Source organism: Lipotes vexillifer, unplaced genomic scaffold (assembly GCF_000442215.2).
Source record: "Lipotes vexillifer unplaced genomic scaffold, Lipotes_vexillifer_v1.1 scaffold382, whole genome shotgun sequence".
Taxonomy (NCBI): Eukaryota; Metazoa; Chordata; class Mammalia; order Artiodactyla; family Lipotidae; genus Lipotes; species Lipotes vexillifer.
In genome coordinates this window covers 8,399,965-8,417,366 of record NW_006780611.1, presented here as the reverse complement: position 1 = coordinate 8,417,366, position 17,402 = coordinate 8,399,965, and the positions used below count along the sequence as shown (strand labels likewise).

The 17,402-nt window shown below is 39.2% G+C and overlaps 1 protein-coding gene across 1 annotated transcript in view; it reads right to left on the bottom strand.

The window, feature by feature from the left end:
* The window catches only part of MRTFA (myocardin related transcription factor A), a 170,798-nt gene extending 153,597 nt beyond the window's left edge, over positions 1-17,201 (bottom strand). The window contains exons 1-2 of the mRNA XM_007454102.1: positions 17,120-17,201; positions 15,874-15,935 (exon numbers count right to left, since the gene is read on the bottom strand). Coding sequence (XP_007454164.1) covers positions 15,874-15,935; positions 17,120-17,201 — 144 coding nt within the window. The remainder of the gene's footprint in view (positions 1-15,873; positions 15,936-17,119) is intronic.
* Between the last annotated feature and the right edge of the window lie 201 nt (positions 17,202-17,402).

Below are 17,402 nucleotides of genomic sequence, written 5' to 3'. Positions count from 1 at the left end.
CTTCTGCTAATCCATATTTTTTAAATTAATTAATTAATTTATTTATTTATTTTGGCTGCGTTGGGTCTTTGTTGCTGCACACAGGCTTTCTCTAGTTGCGGTGAGCGGGGGCTACTCTTCGTTGCAGTGCACGGGCTTCTCATCGCGGTGGCTTCTCTTGTTGTGGAGCACAGGCTCTAGGCGTGCAGGCTACAGTAGTTGTGGCACATGGGCTCTAGAGCACAGCCTCAGTAGTTGTGGCACATGGGGCTTAGTTGCTCCGTAGCATGTGGGATCCTCCAGGACCAGGGCTCGAACCCCTGTCCCCTGCACTGGCAGGCGGATTCTTAACCACTGTGCCACCAGGGAAGGCCCTAACCCATGTTTTTTAAAAATAAATTTGCAGCATATGTATGGATCCACAGACAACACAGATTATTTTATTTTGTTTTTAACAATCAAGTGGTATCACATTTAACTTTTTGCAACTTGCTTTCTTTTTTTCTCAACAAAGTGTTTCCAGGATTTATATATGTAGACACAGGTGAACATGGTTTGTCGTTCTGACTGTATAACAACAATAAATTGCATTAAAATACTACTGCTTTATTATCCATTCCTCTGTAGTTGGATAATTTGTTTCTAAATTTTTCCTATTACAAATTTGACTGAAATAAAAATGCTTGTACATGTTTCCTTTTGCATGTGTAACTCTGTAGAGTTATATATCCCTTTAACTGCTGGTTCATAGGATATATTCATTTTAAACTTCACAAAATCTTGCCAAAAATTACACATCCTTCTACAGTGTATTAGGGTTTCTCTTCCCCACACCCTTGTTAACAATTGGTAGTATTAAACTTTAGATACATCTGCACAATCGAAGTGTGTGAAATAGTATCTCATTATTTGAGAATGAGCCAATTTTTATAGCCTTATTAGACAAATGTGCTTTCTCTTCTGTAATGTTTCTATTTCTAGATCATTACATATATGAAATACACAACTTACTCCTTTCCCGTGTTCACCCATAGAGTCATATACTATAGAATTTTAAATTTCACATTCAATCTTTCAATAAAACAAAATTTTTCTTTATAATTAGGATTTTCAAGTTGGCATAGCCTTTAGAAAAAGGATGATATATGCTATCTTTAATAAAAGCATCCCATGTGTTAGAATTTCATACAGCTCTATCCAGCAAAAAAAGAGAGATATCTTACCCATAAACAGATAATTTAGTCCTTTAAAAAATAATAAAAATAGTAACAGCTTTACTGGGATATAATTCACATACCATAAAATTCACCCTTTCAAAGTGGACAATTCAGTGGTCTTTGGTATATTCACAAAGCTGTGCATCCATCACCACTATCTAATTCCAGAACATTTTCATCACCCTAAAAAGAAACTTCACAGCTGTTAGTAGTCACTCTCTATTTCCCCCCTCCTCCCGCACCCAGCAACCACTAATCTACTTTCTATAGAGAAATTCATCAATTTACTCTTATTCATAGTCTAAAAAATGTCCCTAGGTCACTTCCTTTAATTTAGCTACAGAATAAAGCTTGTCTAATCTAACTTTGACTTCTTTAGAAAAAGTCACGATTTGTTCACAGATCAGGGTAAACCTACCTAACAACATATGAATACCATAAGTTCCTTTGAGATTATATTTGCCCAAAACTCAGTTCACTGTGTCATACAGACACACAGCATGCACATCACTGTTCTTTCTGTTTGAAAAAAGGCTAACGGTAATCTGGCTATGAGTACATGGGGGTGAGCTGAACACAGTACAGTGCCCTTCATTAGGCACTGCAATGGTAAGTGCCTCACTGGACTAAAGCAGCTAATAGATTTTAGGGCACATGTTCTATCTCTTTTACCAAATGAGGTAAAAAGCCTTTAACAAATAGGGCTGTGCAAGAGCCTGAAGACTCTGAGTGCCACCAAACAATTCTACTCATTAAAACACCAGAATCTTGTTTTACCTATTTTCATAGGACGTTAATGTATGTCCACCAATCTTCCTGATAACTTGAAAGCAAATATAGTCACAGGACAGCTCACTAGCATCTCAGAGAAAGCTACAATGTTTAATGAAAAACAAAAGGTGTAATAAGGAAACCTTAGCTCCCTATGTAACAGCAGTGGCAAACAGGGCGGTCATAACTTTGGTATCCTTATCTTTTCTGGTGCTGAATTCTCCTGCAAAACTGCCTCAGGATGTAAGTAGAGGGTTTCCCACTCTCAAAGCAATGAATTCTCCAGTTTTACCTCTGGCTGAATTACGTACCTCTGGCTGAATTATGTACACTCCAGGCACAAAACATAATACAAAGAGAATGGCGCAAGAAATGAGCCTTGTGACTCAAGGGAAACATAGTAAAGCAGAGCCCAAAAGACTCTTTAAAGCAGATCATACAATCGTGACTACAGAGCAATTCACAGAAAGTGCACAGGAAGGAACTGCTTATCTACATTTTTCACCCCCCAGGAGTATATATAATTACTTGTTATCTGCTGTATTTTATATGTTTATACTATTTTATAACCACAATTCTGGAAATATTCCCATCAAGTGTGATAAATTAAAACTTATTTTCCTTCTTCTAGGCATTCAGATTCAGGATGGCTGAGTAGAGAAAGAGACTCTTTGTCTCAAAACCTTGTCAAAAGGTGGTAGAATTGGTGAATTTTAGGGTTTGAAGAAATCTACAGTATTCAATGATTTCAGATGATGAAGAAACTAAAGCTCAGAAGAGTTATAAGCAATCTGCTCAATGTTACCAAATGAATTAGTGGCAAAGCCAGGAGAACCCCAACCTGCTGACTCCCAACTCAGCATTTCCACACTACCATATTCATTCTCTGTAAACAAATGATGAAACAGGTATGGAGGATTCTGGGCTATTTGATTCAGCATGCTATCTTGTCTTTTAAAATGTGAAATCTCGGGCTTCCCTGGTGGCTCAGTGGTTGGGAGTCCGCCTGCCGATGAAGGGGACAAGGGTTCGTGCCCCGGTCCCAGAAGATCCCACATGCTGCGGAGTGGCTGGGCCCGTGAGCCATGGCCGCTGAGCCTGCGCGTCCAGAGCCTGTGCTCCGCAACGGGAGAGGCCACAGCAGTGAGAGGCCCGCATACCGCAAAAAAAAAAAAAAGCTCAACAAACTAGGAATAAATGGAAATTACCTCAACAGAACAAAAGCCATATAGAAAAACCCCATAGCTAACATCATACTCAACAGTGAAACACTGAAACTGGACACTAAGATCAGGAACAAGGCAAGGATGCCCACTCTCACCATTTCTGATTAAAAGAGTATCAGAAGTCTCAGCCAAAGCAATCAGGCAAGGAAAAATAAATAAATAAAAGGCATCCAAATCAGAAAGGAAGAAGTAAAACTGTTCCTGTTTACAGACATGTTTTTATATATAGAAAACCCTGAAGACTCCACGAAAAAACCCCAAACTATTAGAACTAACAAATTCAGTAAAGTTGCAGGATACAAAAATCAACATACACTAATAAACTATCTAAAAAGGAAGGTAAGGAAAGAATCCCATTTACAATATAGCATCAGAAAGAATAAAACAATAAGAAACAAATTTAACTAAGGAAGTGAAAGACTTGTACACTGAAAACAATAAAACACTGACAAAAGAAATTAAAGATACAAACAAATGGAAAGATGTCTCATGTTCATGGATTGGAAGACTTAATACTGTTTAAATGTCCATACTACCCAAAGAGATCACAGATTCAATGCAATCCCTATCTAAATCCCAATGGTATTTTTTATAGAAAGAGAAAAAACAATTCTAAACTTCATACTGAATCACAAAAGACACCAAATAGCCAAAACAATCTTGAAAAAGAATAAAGCTGGAGATATCACACTTCCTGATTTCAAAATATATTATAAAGCTACAGTGATTAAAACAGTATATGGTAGTGGCATAAAGGCAGGCAAATAGATTAGTGGAATAGAATAGAGAGGTGAAAAATAAATCCACTGGGGACTTCCCTGGTGGCACAGTGGTTAAGAATCTGCCTGCCAATGCAGGGGACATAGGTTGGAGCCCTGGTCCAGGAAGATCCCACATGTCGCGGAGCAACAAAGCCCGTGCACCACAACTACTGAGCCTGTGCTCTAGAGCCTGAGAGCCACAACTACTGAGCCCGCATGCCACAACTTTTGAAGCCTGCGCACGTAGAGCCCGTGCTCCACAACGAGAAGCCACCACAATAACATGACTGCACACTGCAACGAAGAGTAGCCCCCGCTCGCTGCAACTAGAGAAAGCCCGCACACAGCAACGAAGACCAAACACAGCCAAAAATAAAAATAAATTAAAAAAAAAAAAAAGCACATGCAACAAAAGCAAAAATAGACAAATGGGACTACATTCAGCCCTTTGTATCTGTGGGCTCTGCATCCTCAGATTCAACCAAATGTGGATGGAAAAAATTCAGGAAAAAAAATCCCAGGAAGTTCCCAAAAGCAAAACTTGAATTTGCCATGCAAGCAACTATTTAGATAGCATTTACATTGCATTAGGTAATATAAGTAATCTAGAGATGATTTAAAGTATAAGGGAGAATGTGTGTAGGTTATATGCAAATGTTATACCATTTTATATAAGAGACTTGAGCACTGTGGATTTTGGTATCTGTTGGGCACCTGGAACAAATTCCCCACAGATACTGAGGGATAACTGTATACTAGACTGAAAAACTTCTGCACAGCAAACAATCAACAGAGGAAAAAGGAAACCTACAGAATGAGAGAAAAATATTTGCATAGGGGGTTGCAAATATCTGATAGGGGGTTAATTTCCTAAATACATAAGGAATTCCTACAATTCAACAGCAAAAAAAAACCCAATAACCCAACTTAAAATGAATAGACATTTCTCTAAAGAAGACATATAAATGGTCAACAGTATACGAAAAAATGCTCAATATCAACCAATCATCAGGAAAACGCAAACTAAAACCACAATAAGCTATCACCACATACTGTTAGGATGGCTATTATTAAAAAAAAAAAAAAAGACAAGTGTTGGAGAGGATGTGGAGAAACTGGAACCCTCATACACTGCTGGTGGGAATGCAAAGGTACAGCCATTATGGAAAACAGCATGTAGGTTCCTCAAAAAAAATTTTAAATTGAACTACCATATGATACAGCAATCCCACTTCTGGATATTTTTCCAAAATAACTGAAGTTGGGATTTCAAAGAGATATTAGACATGTTCAATGCACCACTATTCACAACAGCCAAGATGTGGAAACAACCTAATGAACTTTAAAAAGGTGATATAGGGACTTTCCTGGTGGTCCAGTAGTTAAGACTCTGCGATTCCAGTGCAGGGCTGGTCGGGAAACTAGGATCCCACATGCTGCACAGCATGGCCAAAATAATTAATTAATTAATATAAATAAATTAAAAGGTGAGATATATATATATATATATATATACACACACACACAATGGGATATTATTCAACCTTAAAAAAGAAGGAAACCCTATAATATGCAACAATATAGATGAACCTTGAAGACATTATGCTAGGTGAAATAAGCCAGTCACAGAAGCACAAATAGCACATGATTCCACTCATATGAAGTATCAAGATCGTCAAACTCACAGAATAGAATGGTGGTTACCAGGGACTATGGGGGAAGGTTAAAGAGGACTAGGCTAATCAACGGTATAAAATTTCAATTTTGTATGCGAGATGAATAAGTTCTAAAGATATGCTATACAACATTGTGCACAGATATTATTATTGTATTACCTTAAAATCTGTTAAAAATCACTTAAAATCACTTAAAAAATCTGTCAAGAGGGTACATCTCATTTTTAAGTGTTACCATTATAATTTTTAAAAAGTTTTTTTAAAGAAAAGAAATAGTCATAATTGGGATATATTTTAAACCTTAGGTTAGAATCGCATGAATGTATACCCTAAAGCAGTATTTTTCATATTGCAATTTGTAATACACTGGTCACGAAATCAATTTAATAGACCAAGGTCAGCATTTTGAACTAAATAAAATAGAAACTATCAGAATGTAGTAAGAGTATTATTTCATGAAACTTTTGTTTCAGATATCTATGTACTTATTGTATAACTGGGTTCTAATATAAAATATGTCTCCAATTATGAGTCACAGTCCACAAAAATTTGTGAAACTTTCCATAGGAAGTTGAGAGCACTTACCTTCCCTAAAATTTTTGTCAAAGTTCTACATTAGGTTCAAATGAAACAAGCTACAACAAGTTCAAATACATACCTAATATAATCTCATTGATCTGCCAAAAAAATACATCATTTGGTCTTTTTAAAAAGAAAGAAAGAAAAAACAGCACAGGCAATATTCAAGCATCACTGGAATGCCAAGCACAAATTATGTTATTTCTACTAACCATGGAGATATACAGATTACTAAAGGAATATAATGCCAATTTTCTTTAACCACTAAACCATTCTAACCATTCAACTACTCCTAATTTTAGGGATGAAACACCACCAATGCACATTCATAATGGTACTGCTTTCAGAATTTTCAGGAAAAAATCTTACTCTCCCAAATAAGAAAATATGCCTACTTCTCCTTGAAGAATTCAGAGGTTATATACTACAGCTCTGAAAGATTCTTTCATAAAATTTCCTGCCTTAAGCAATAACCTTTTATTAACTAACAGATAAAATAAAACATTATCTACCAATTCGTCAAGTCTTTAGGTTCACTTAGCTGAGTCTCTCAACAGCAACACTATTGCCATTTTGGGTGGGTAGTTCTTTGTTTTGGACTGTTATCTTGATCCCTGCCCACCAAATGCGAGTGGCATATCTCCTCCCTCCCCTAACAGTCACTGTAAAAACCAAAAACGCCTCCATACTTTTCCAAATACCCTCTGGAGATATGGTACCTCTCCGATTGAGAACCACTGAAAAATGTAGATGATTCTCCTTAGTTCAACTGATTGCCACATAATAAATTATGGCCTCCAACTCAGGGCAGAAATGTCAGGCAGCTATCAGTTCCTGGTATTTAACCGTTTCCAAGGAAGCATTAAGATCAAGCAGTCTGAAGTAGAAAGAATATTTACCACCTTTTTCCTAGCACTAGGCAGTCCCTGGCTGCTATTTTCCAAGCGGGATACAGCAAATGTAGACATTTAAGGGGGGAAAAAAAAAAAAGGTTAACATATGGATTCTATGTTAAAAGTGAATCTACGGGCTTCCCTGGTGGCGCAGTGGTTGAGAGTCCGCCTGCCGATGCAGGGGACGCGGGTTCGTGCCCCGGTCCGGGGGGATCCCGCATGCCGCGGAGCGGCTGGGCCCGTGAGCCATGGCCGCTGGGCCTGCGCGTCCGGAGCCTGTGCTCCTTAACGGGAGAGGCCACAACAGTGAGAAGCCCGCGTACCGCAAAAAAAAAAAAAAAAAAAGTGAATCTACATTTCCCTCAAGTTTCATGAAGAAAGGATGGGACAGAGAGAATTACAGAAAAAATGTCTAAGATTATTTCCTTGAACAAAGTCTCCAGGTACATTTACATGTTTATATATACATGTGCAGTGCACAGACTTAAGGGAAAAGTCAATGAGTAATATGTAACAAGTCTTATCAGATTGAGAAGAATATATAACACTTACTAAACACATGTGACCAGAAACAGTGCCAAATGCTTATTTAACACCTGCAGCAAGCTTATAAGAGGAGAAACTGAGGGACTTCCCTGGTGGCGCAGTGGTTAAGAACCCACCTGCCAATGCAGGGGACACAGGTCGGAGCCCTGGTCTGGGAAGATCCCACATGCCGTGGAGCAACTAAGCCCGTGCGCCACAACTACTGAGCCTGAGCTCTAGAACCCATGTGCCACAACTGCTGAGCCCACGTGCCACACTACTGGAGCCCACGCGCCTAGAGCCCATGCTCCACGACAAGAGAAGACACTGCAATGAGAAGCCCATGCACCGCAACGAAGAGTAGCCCCCGCTCACTACAACTAGAGAAAGCCGGCACGCAGCAACGAAGACCCAACGCAGCCAAAAATAAAATAACATAAAATAAATAAGTTTGTAAAAAAAAAAAAAAAAAAGAGAGAGATCATCTAGTGACTAAGTGGCTGAGCCAGGAGTCACACCCAGATCAACTCCAGAGCCCTCACCAAGAGTTATATTGTTTCAAGGCACAAATAAGAACACAGGACGAGGGGACTTTAAGAGCAGGAAAGAACTTATCTGAAGACTATGGAAAATGTTAATACACTAAAGTTAACTATGAAAAGGTTATCAGCAAAAATTCCTGTGACCCAAGAAAAATTCGATTTTCATCCCAAGGCTCTTAAGCAATCATATTTAAACTCTGCACTTAAAAGTTCACATTACAAAGAAGCTCAAATTAAACGAACTCTGAACTCCATTTTGTACGTGCTGCCTTGCACATAATACTCAATTTTTAAACTGTTAGCCTGTTTAATTGTTCCTTAAGAGGCATTTCTATTTTAACAACCACATGGTACTTCATTACTTCAAGAGATATCAAAAGGGGCTTCCCTGGAGGTGCAGCAGTTAAGAATCGGCCTGCCAATGCAGAGGACACAGGTTTGAGCCCTGGTCCGGGAAGATCCCACATGCTGCGGAGCAACTAAGCCCATGAGCCACAACTACTGAGCCTGCGCTCTAGAGCCCACGAGCCACAACTACTGAAGCCCATGCGCCTAGAGCCCGTGCTACGCAACAAGAGAAGCCACTGCAATGAGAATACCACGCACCGCCATGAAGAGTAGTCCCTGCTCACCGCAACTAGAGAAAGCCTGAGTGCAGCAACGAAGACCCAACGCAGCCAAAAATAAATAAATAAAATTAATTTTAAAAAGTAAAATATTTTTAAAAGCATAAATCCAATGCTATATTTGCATAATTTTAAAAAAAGATTCAATGTCCAGAGAACAGTGTGATAAGCATTATATAAAAGTATGCACTTACAGTAAAGGTACTATAAGAGCAGAGAGAAAGGGTGTTTAATAAAACAAAAGATAATAAAAAGTTTACCACAAATGGGACCAGAGCTGACTTCTGAAGAATAAGTAGTCATTTCCCATGGAAAGAGAGTGATTAACCATTCTAGAAGCTTTAAAATCTTAATGGGAAAAAGCCTGACATCAGTTGAGGTTAGGCTAACAAGAATGAAAAGTATGGCAAGAAAAAAAAGGAAGGCAGGAGCCAGATCATAAATGGCCTGTGTGTTAAGCTGAGTTTGAACTTTATCCTGAAAGCAATGCACAGCCACACAAGACACAGATGTAGAGAAGTGATGTGCTTAAATCTCCATGTCAGAAAGATCACTTGGATAGTAAAGTAGAGGGCAAATTAAAGAGGTGGCAAGTCGAGAGGCAGGGAGACTGGTTAGAATTCTACTGCAATAATACAGAGGGATAAAAAAATATAGGCTTCAACCTGTAAGTATACAGCCAAGAAATATGAAAACATGCATTCACACAAAAACTTGTGCACAAATGGCCATAGCAGCATTAGTCATAATAGTCGAAGAGTACAAACAACCCAAATGTCCATCAACTAATACATTTTTTTTTTTTGCGGTACGCGGGCCTCTCACTGTTGTGGCCTCTCCCATTGCGGAGCACAGGTTCCAGACGCGCAGGCTCAGCGACCATGGCTCACGGGCCCAGCCGCTCCACAGCATGCGGGATCTTCCCAGACCGGGGCACGAACCCGTGTCCCCTGCATCGGCAGGCAGACTCTCAACCACTGCGCCACCAGGGAAGCCCAATACACTTATTTTTAAAACGTGGTATATCCATACAATGGAATATTATTCATTCATAAAAAGGAATGAAGTCCTGATATATGCTACAATACAGATGACCCCTGAAAACATTATGCTAAGTGAAAGAAGCCAGTAACAAAATAGCACACATTTTATGACTGCATTTATATGAATTGTCCAGAATGGGCAATCTATCGAATTACAGAGTAGGTTAGGGGTTATATTACAGCTGGGGGAGAAGGGAGAGGCTGAGAGGAGGGAGGGAATAGGGAATGACTGCTAATATCTATGACGTTTCTACGAGGGATGATGAAAATGTTCTAAAACTGTGGTGATGGTTGTACAACTCTATGAATATACTAAAACTACAAAATTATATATTTTATTTGGGCGACTTGTATGGTATCTGAATTATATCCCAGTAAAGCTGTTTCTTTAAAAAAAAAAAAATAGGCCTAAACTGAGGTGGTAACAGGAGGGGTCTAAGTTATTTCCCACGTCTCTAACACAACTAATATGAATGAAGAAATGATTTATGTTGCACTCACCAGATACAGGAGATAAACAGGTGCAGGAGGTGGTGGAGGTGGGGAGAGGTAGGTAAGTTTGGACATGTTAAGTTTACGGCACCTATGGAATGAGCACCGATGTGGAGATGCCCAGGAGGCAGCTGGATCAATAGGTCTAGCACTTGTTAGAGGTCTAGGGTGAAGGAATTACTTAGAAATCAACAGCAAATAAGCAGTGACTGAAACCAGAGGTTTTGATGCAGAGATCCTCAAAGAATGTAGAGAGTGATGAGAGCTAAAGTCTACAACCAAGACTAGAGAGACCTAGGGTGTATCAACAACAGAGAGCTAAGCAGGGAACAAGAAGCTTACCAAAGATGCTGAGAAGCAGCAGCCAAAGAGGAAGGAGGAAAGAATACGATCTTCTGAGGACAGACAGCCTTGAGAAAATAAAATCCTAAACAGTGCCAAATGCCTCAGAGGAGTCCTGCCCCTAGCAATGCCTGGCATACTGAAGGTGCTCAATAAATACCTGATGAACCAATTAATGTAAAGAAAGAAGTATTCACTGATTTGGCATATGGACAAAATAGTGACTGGTGACTTCAGTGAGACCACAGGGTACCTAAATGCAGATTCATAAAGGGTGCCTTTATCAACACAGATTGATAAGCAGGGTTCAGGGTGGACTTCAGCCCCCCCACACACATACACACACCCTCAGGCTGGCACCCATGTGCAGTGAACAACTCAGTGGATTAAGAAGTAGAAAGAGATGTGGAAGTGACAACAGCAAGTATAGATCCTACTCCTTCACAACCTGTCTGAGAAGGGAAATACAGAAGCCTCTGTTACCAGAAAATTTGTCCAATTTTAAAACCTACCAGTAAACTACACCATATACTCTCATCCCCTAAATATGAATTTGGGAAGAAGGTTTATCCAACCTTTAAAGCACATGTTTTATTTATAACCTATTTAGTCATTTTAACTAAAATGTTAAAGCTTCCATTACCAAAAAGAAATTAAAACATAACCTAGATATACACATGAACAATAAAACAAAAACTAAATTCTACTGAAAACAAAGGACAAAGGCAGCAGCTACAGAACTCGCATAGGCAAAAATAAAGTCATTAAAATACCAAGTGTGGTAGCTTTAAAATATACCCACAAATTCTTTAATACTCCTCCGTGCAAAAGGTGGAAACTACTACCCCCCTCGAGTGTGGGCTGTACTTGGTGACTCTCTTCTCATGAACAGAATGTAACAAAAGTGACAATACGTGACTTCTGACATGAAATCATAAAAGGTACTGTGGCTTCCTCCTTATTCTCTCAGCTTAGTCGCTCTAGAGGGAAGCCAGCTGCCATGCTGTGACAGAACTCAAGCAGTCCTCTGGAGAAGTCCATCTGTTAAGGAACTGAGGCCTCCTGCCAACAGCTGTGTGAGTGAGCCACCTTGGAAGTAGATCCACTGGCCCCAGTCAAGCCTTCAGATGACCACAGCCCCAGGAGACATTATGAGTGCAACCTGAGCCAGAATCACTCACTTAAAATGCTCCCAGATTCTTGAGCCACAGAAACTGTGTACAATAACATTTATTGTTGTTTCAAGCTGTTGAAACTGAGTTTTAGGATAATTTATTATGTTGAAATACAGTCATCTCTCAGTATTCACAAGGAATTGGTTCCAGAACCTGCCACAGATACCAAAATCTGCGGATGTTCAAGTCCCATAGTCAGTCCTCTTCACCTGTGGTCTCACATCCGAGGATTCAACCAAACACAGATGGTGCAGTAGCATACGTATTTTATTTATTTATTTATTTATTTATTTATTTATTTATTTTTGGTTGCGTTGGGTCTACATTGCTGTGTGCAGGCTTTCTCTGGTTGCGGACAGAGGGGGCTACTCTTCGTTGAGGTGTGCGGGCTTCTCATTGCAGTGGCTTCTCTTGTTGCAGAGCATGGGCTCTAGGTGCACGGGCTTCAGTAGTTGTGGCACACAGGCTCAGCAGTTGTGGTGCACAGGCTTAGCTGCTCCATGGCATGTGGTGTCTTCCCGGACCAGGGATCGAACCTGTGTCCCCTGCATTGGCAGGCAGATTCTTAACCATTGCGCCACCAGGGAAGTCCCGGTATACGTATTTATTGAAAAAAATCTGTGTGTAAGTGAAGCCATGCAGTTCAAACCCATGTTGTTCAAGGGTCAACTGCAGATAACCAATACACTGATAAAATTTTTAAAAGCTCAGGAGTACCAGAATATTCATTTACCTTATTTTATCTACTAAGCATCTGAACACTCCTGTACCAAGCAGAATTCTCCAAACTGGCAAATATCTAATCTATATTTACAAAGAGAAATAACCAGATACATGATTTCCTTTAAAAATAAATAAATAACAAGTGAAGTGAACAGGAAACCAAGAATAATGCAAGAGCTTTTACTGAGAGACCTAAGGTTTTTGTGGGGGGGGGTGGGAATTAACTCTGAATAAAAGTTAAAGCCCTTCCTTTTTTTTTTTTTTTTTTTTTGCGGTATGCGGGCCTCTCACTGCTGTGGCCTCTCCCGTTGCGGAGCGCTCCGGATGCGCAGGCTCAGCGGCCATGGCTCACGGGCTCAGCGGCCATGGCTCACGGGCCCAGCTGCTCCGCGGCACGTGGGATCTTCCCGGACTGGGGCACGAACCCATGTCCCCTGGATCGGCAGGCAGACTCTCAACCACTGCGCCACCAGGGAAGCCCAAAGCCCTTCTTTTTAAAAAAGATTACACTGTTTTAAAAGAGGTGAGAGAATGGACTTAAAATAACAAAAGGATGATATGCTTGATGTGCAATAAGAAACTAATATAAAAATAAAAGGGGGGACTAACTCACCATTGTAAAGCAATTATACTCCAATAAAGATGCTTAAAAAAATTTTTTTTAATAAAAAAATAATAAAAGGGGGGAAGAAGACATGCGATAGAATGCTGGGAAACTTTATAGAAAGGAGATTAAATCTGACGCACAACAACAAAATTTGTGGATGACTTTAGAGGAAGTTAAAAAATGGTGTTTACAAGAGATCTTTTGGGGATGCTGGAAAAGTAACACTGCCATGTGATAATGATTACACAACTCTACAAATCTGATAAAAATCACTGAGTTATACACCTCAGAAAGGCATATTTTGCAGTATATGAATTATGCCTCAATAAAGCTGTTTTCTTTTTTTAAGTGGTATTTGTTCGCTAAAGGAGGGAAAATTATATTAGAGTTTTTCTGACTAAAGAAAGGAAGTAGCCAAGAGGAAAAGTACAGTAATTCATTCGACAGACAAGAAAATAAAAAGGAAATTTTTCATAGATTAAGAAATATTAATGTTTTCATTTCAGCCAAATAAAGGATAGTATTGTGTCTGTGGGTAACTCTCTATAAACCTGGCTAGGACCACAAAATCTTACTATCTTAAGAGTAGAAAGACAATGGATTTGGAACCCTTAAGTGGGGAATAAGGAGAAGGAACACTTTGACTTAATTTCCTATCCCCTAGAAGAGAGTAACAATTTATTCTGATCTCACATTATTGCATGTGCCTGAGATACAGAGATGGTACCTCCTATGAGAAGAATTTAAAGAAATTTAAAAGCAGAAAATCAAATATATAATTGTTTTTTAAAATGTATGTTAATTTCTTTACAAGCCTGATGGCAACAGTCAATTCCCTCAGTCAGTCAAAATATCCACATGGGGAATTTTTTGGTATTTTTGAAGATTAATTTGCATTGGTTCAGGGACTTTCGCAGAAGTTTCCCAAAACAGCAGTACTGTATTTTATTTACCCCATTTGTAACTACAAACAAAGATCAAGCAAAAATGCACTTATAAACAACCACAATTCACATTTGCTTTGAGCTATGAAAATATTAACCTACTCTGACCTCCCCTGCACCAACTTCAGCGAACCCTGGATCAAGAGTCTCAGCTTCCAAAACAGCACAGGTGTCTCTAATTTCAGACCTGCTAGTCTCCTCGCTGACTTTGGCTAAATCAGTAGCAAGCCCAGAAAATAAAAACAAAAAAACTCAAAAGTCATGTAGGTATTTTCTTTCTTCCTCCATAAAAGAATGCTCTAGCAGATACAAATGAAATAGCATGTATTAATATATAATTCTATCTCCTCTAAGTGGCTATAATAAAAGTCAAAATAGTTCAAGATAGTGATATTCATATTATCCATCTAGACTTGAAAAATTGTAATATCAATGAATTTTAAAGTTTATGGTACCATGCCAAACCTTTACTAGGCATTCAATAAATGTTAGTTCCTTTCTTTCCTTTCCATTAATTCTTAGAGTATTTCCATAAAACAGTTCCTGCTCATTATACCCCAATATATAGCAGGAAAATAGAAAAAAGATAATTTCCTCACCGAACACCTAGATCAGACTCTGAAAATTCAGGCCACCAGATGATGATGAAGGCACTGATTTGCAAAAGTTAAACTTTACTCTCTCTACCTCCCTTCCTAGGCAGCAGTGTCAATTCCATGGACCATGTTCCTTCTGCTATAGGAAGTGGCTCAACTGTTTTTCCCCATAGCAATATATTAGCAGTTCCTGTTCTTTGTGACTGGAAGCCAGTCTCAAGAAGCTATTCTATTCTAAGTGCAGGTGCAGCAAGAGTCCAAAGATTGTCATCAACCCAGAGAACCCCATGCTCAAGTTCACAGGATTCTTGGTTGGAGGATTTTGGAGAGTACTGCCATTGGTTTTTTTGGCTACCAATTTCACTCTCCAAATGATCCAAGTTTCCTGCACCAATGAGCAATGGGGTCTCCACATACCTAAGATTATGGGAAACTAAAACTACATGAAACAGCACTAGTCCCTACTTTAACAGGAAATGTTCTGCCAAAAATAGGTTTGCAGAGCTGTGTGAAGCTGCCGTCTATAGCTCTTTTTTGTGGGCATCTGATACAAGAGAGATATATGAGCCAAAGTCATATCTGGTGTACTTTTGTTCAGACTCTGGAGCTTAAGATAGGAACACAAGCATGCTGTGTCAAAACAAACTCTAGTGGTTACAAATGGACAGATTCTGTCATCAGTAACAAAATTCATAGTTGTCAGTGATGGTCTGGTTACTGTCAAGATAAGCCCTTTGATTGCATCTAGTCTACCATTCACATAAGCTACTGAATTTTAGTGACCAGAAGAATCAGCTAGCCTGTCACCTCCCACTACCCCAAGCTGGTTTACATAATGGCTCCAATACAAGAACTTCTGCCCTCTAAGGAATGGGTCATGGTGTGTGTGTGCGTGTGTGTGAATTCATGGTTCTGTTCTATGACCACCAAAATTTTAAATCGGTTGTGCTGTTTCTTGGCATTCAATACCCTCAGACAAGACACTAGATGTAGTCCACAACACTAGATAAACCATGGTGACAGACCATCATAGGGCCAGGCTGAGTGTTTCCCTAAACAATAATCAAATCTGATCAATTCTAGTTCAGTAGAACTGAAAATACTAACAAACACCTTAGAAAGGAGGCAGGAAAGAATAAATAAACCTGGGACCTACCTTGTTTACAATTCTCACAGACAGATGAAATTCAATTCCATGCCAACCATACCCTTCGATCACTAAAACACAAACAGAAAAATAAAAGTTCATGCAATATAAGCAGTTCTTCCAGTTCCTACAGCATATTTGGTTTCAATGGTAAGAAGCTGTTTCTTATCTGCTTTCTATCCTCTCCACAACCACAACAGTAGCTGAGTGTCACTGGCAAAAAGGCCCAGATATGTGGAGTTAAATAACAGGTAACACTGATTGAATACTTACTATATGCTAGGCACTGTTCTAAGTGCTTAAATGTACTAACTAATTTAATCCTCACAACAACCCTATGAGATACTCTTATTAACTCATTTTACATCCAAATGACAACTGGCCTATACCTCTGAAAATTGCTCTTACTTGTGTTAAGAAATGCCTCTTAAATAAATGTAGGCAATCTCAACCACTGTGGCTGGGCTGTCTCAATGGTTGATATCTATATATGTTCCATATTCATCCACTCATAATACATTTCTTAGTCCCCATGGTGGACTGAGCACTATAGTAGATGCTAATCATGATTTATTCTCTGCCCTTTAGGAGTTGAGAAACTAGTTGGGGAGATCAGACTAAATCCAAGAAATGGTCCAAGAAATGGAATGCCCTATTATGAGGTACACTCTCTTTGTGCAATCATTCAGTAAAAAAATGAATAACCTTTGGGAAAAGGAAAGGAAAGCTTTACAGAAGAGATGCCTTAAAGCTGGACCTTTAAAAAAAATAATAAAATCAGCAAAGAGAGGAGAAAGGTTCTTCAGGAAAGGAAACAAGAACAAAACCATGGTGGCGGGGACAGACAGACTCTACCTGAGGTCCTTCATAATCTGATCCCATCAAGTCTGACTAGCCTTTGCCTTGGCCGCTGACCTCCCTCCCCATCCCCGCTAGCCACACCAGACTTCTTCCTTCTAGGATACACAGTCTTTGATAGCTCCTTTGTTTCTCCTACTGCCTTGAATGTTTTCCCCACCTTTTCCCTGGTGGGTAACATTAACTAGTCCTAGTATACAGTAGGCACTCTAAGATATAGCCATTATTGTAAATAATATTGTTTAAGATTCAATTGAAACATTTTTCTATAATCTCTTCCAATTCTCCAGAGTTAATCACTGGCCTCTCTGCCACACCTACATGGCATTTGTCCATTTTTCCATTACAATGATAAAATATTCTACTGTCCCCAGGTTTCCTTTTTTTTTTCTCTTACTTGTCTGAACAGGTAACATCTTTTCTACGACTCTATATACCCCAAGACCTAGCACAGTGTCTGGCATGTAATAGGTGCCCATTATATGCACTTGTTGACTGAAGGCCCGACTGACTCAAATTTACAAAATGAAAAACGATAGGATTCTTCTAAAAAGTGAGCCCATTTAGTACACTTAAACAATTCAGTTTGTCAAAAATCTAATGCACTTTTACATCTTCCTGAATATGTCTGCTACATAATTATACCAACAATTCATGCACAAAAAAGTCAGTGGATTCAC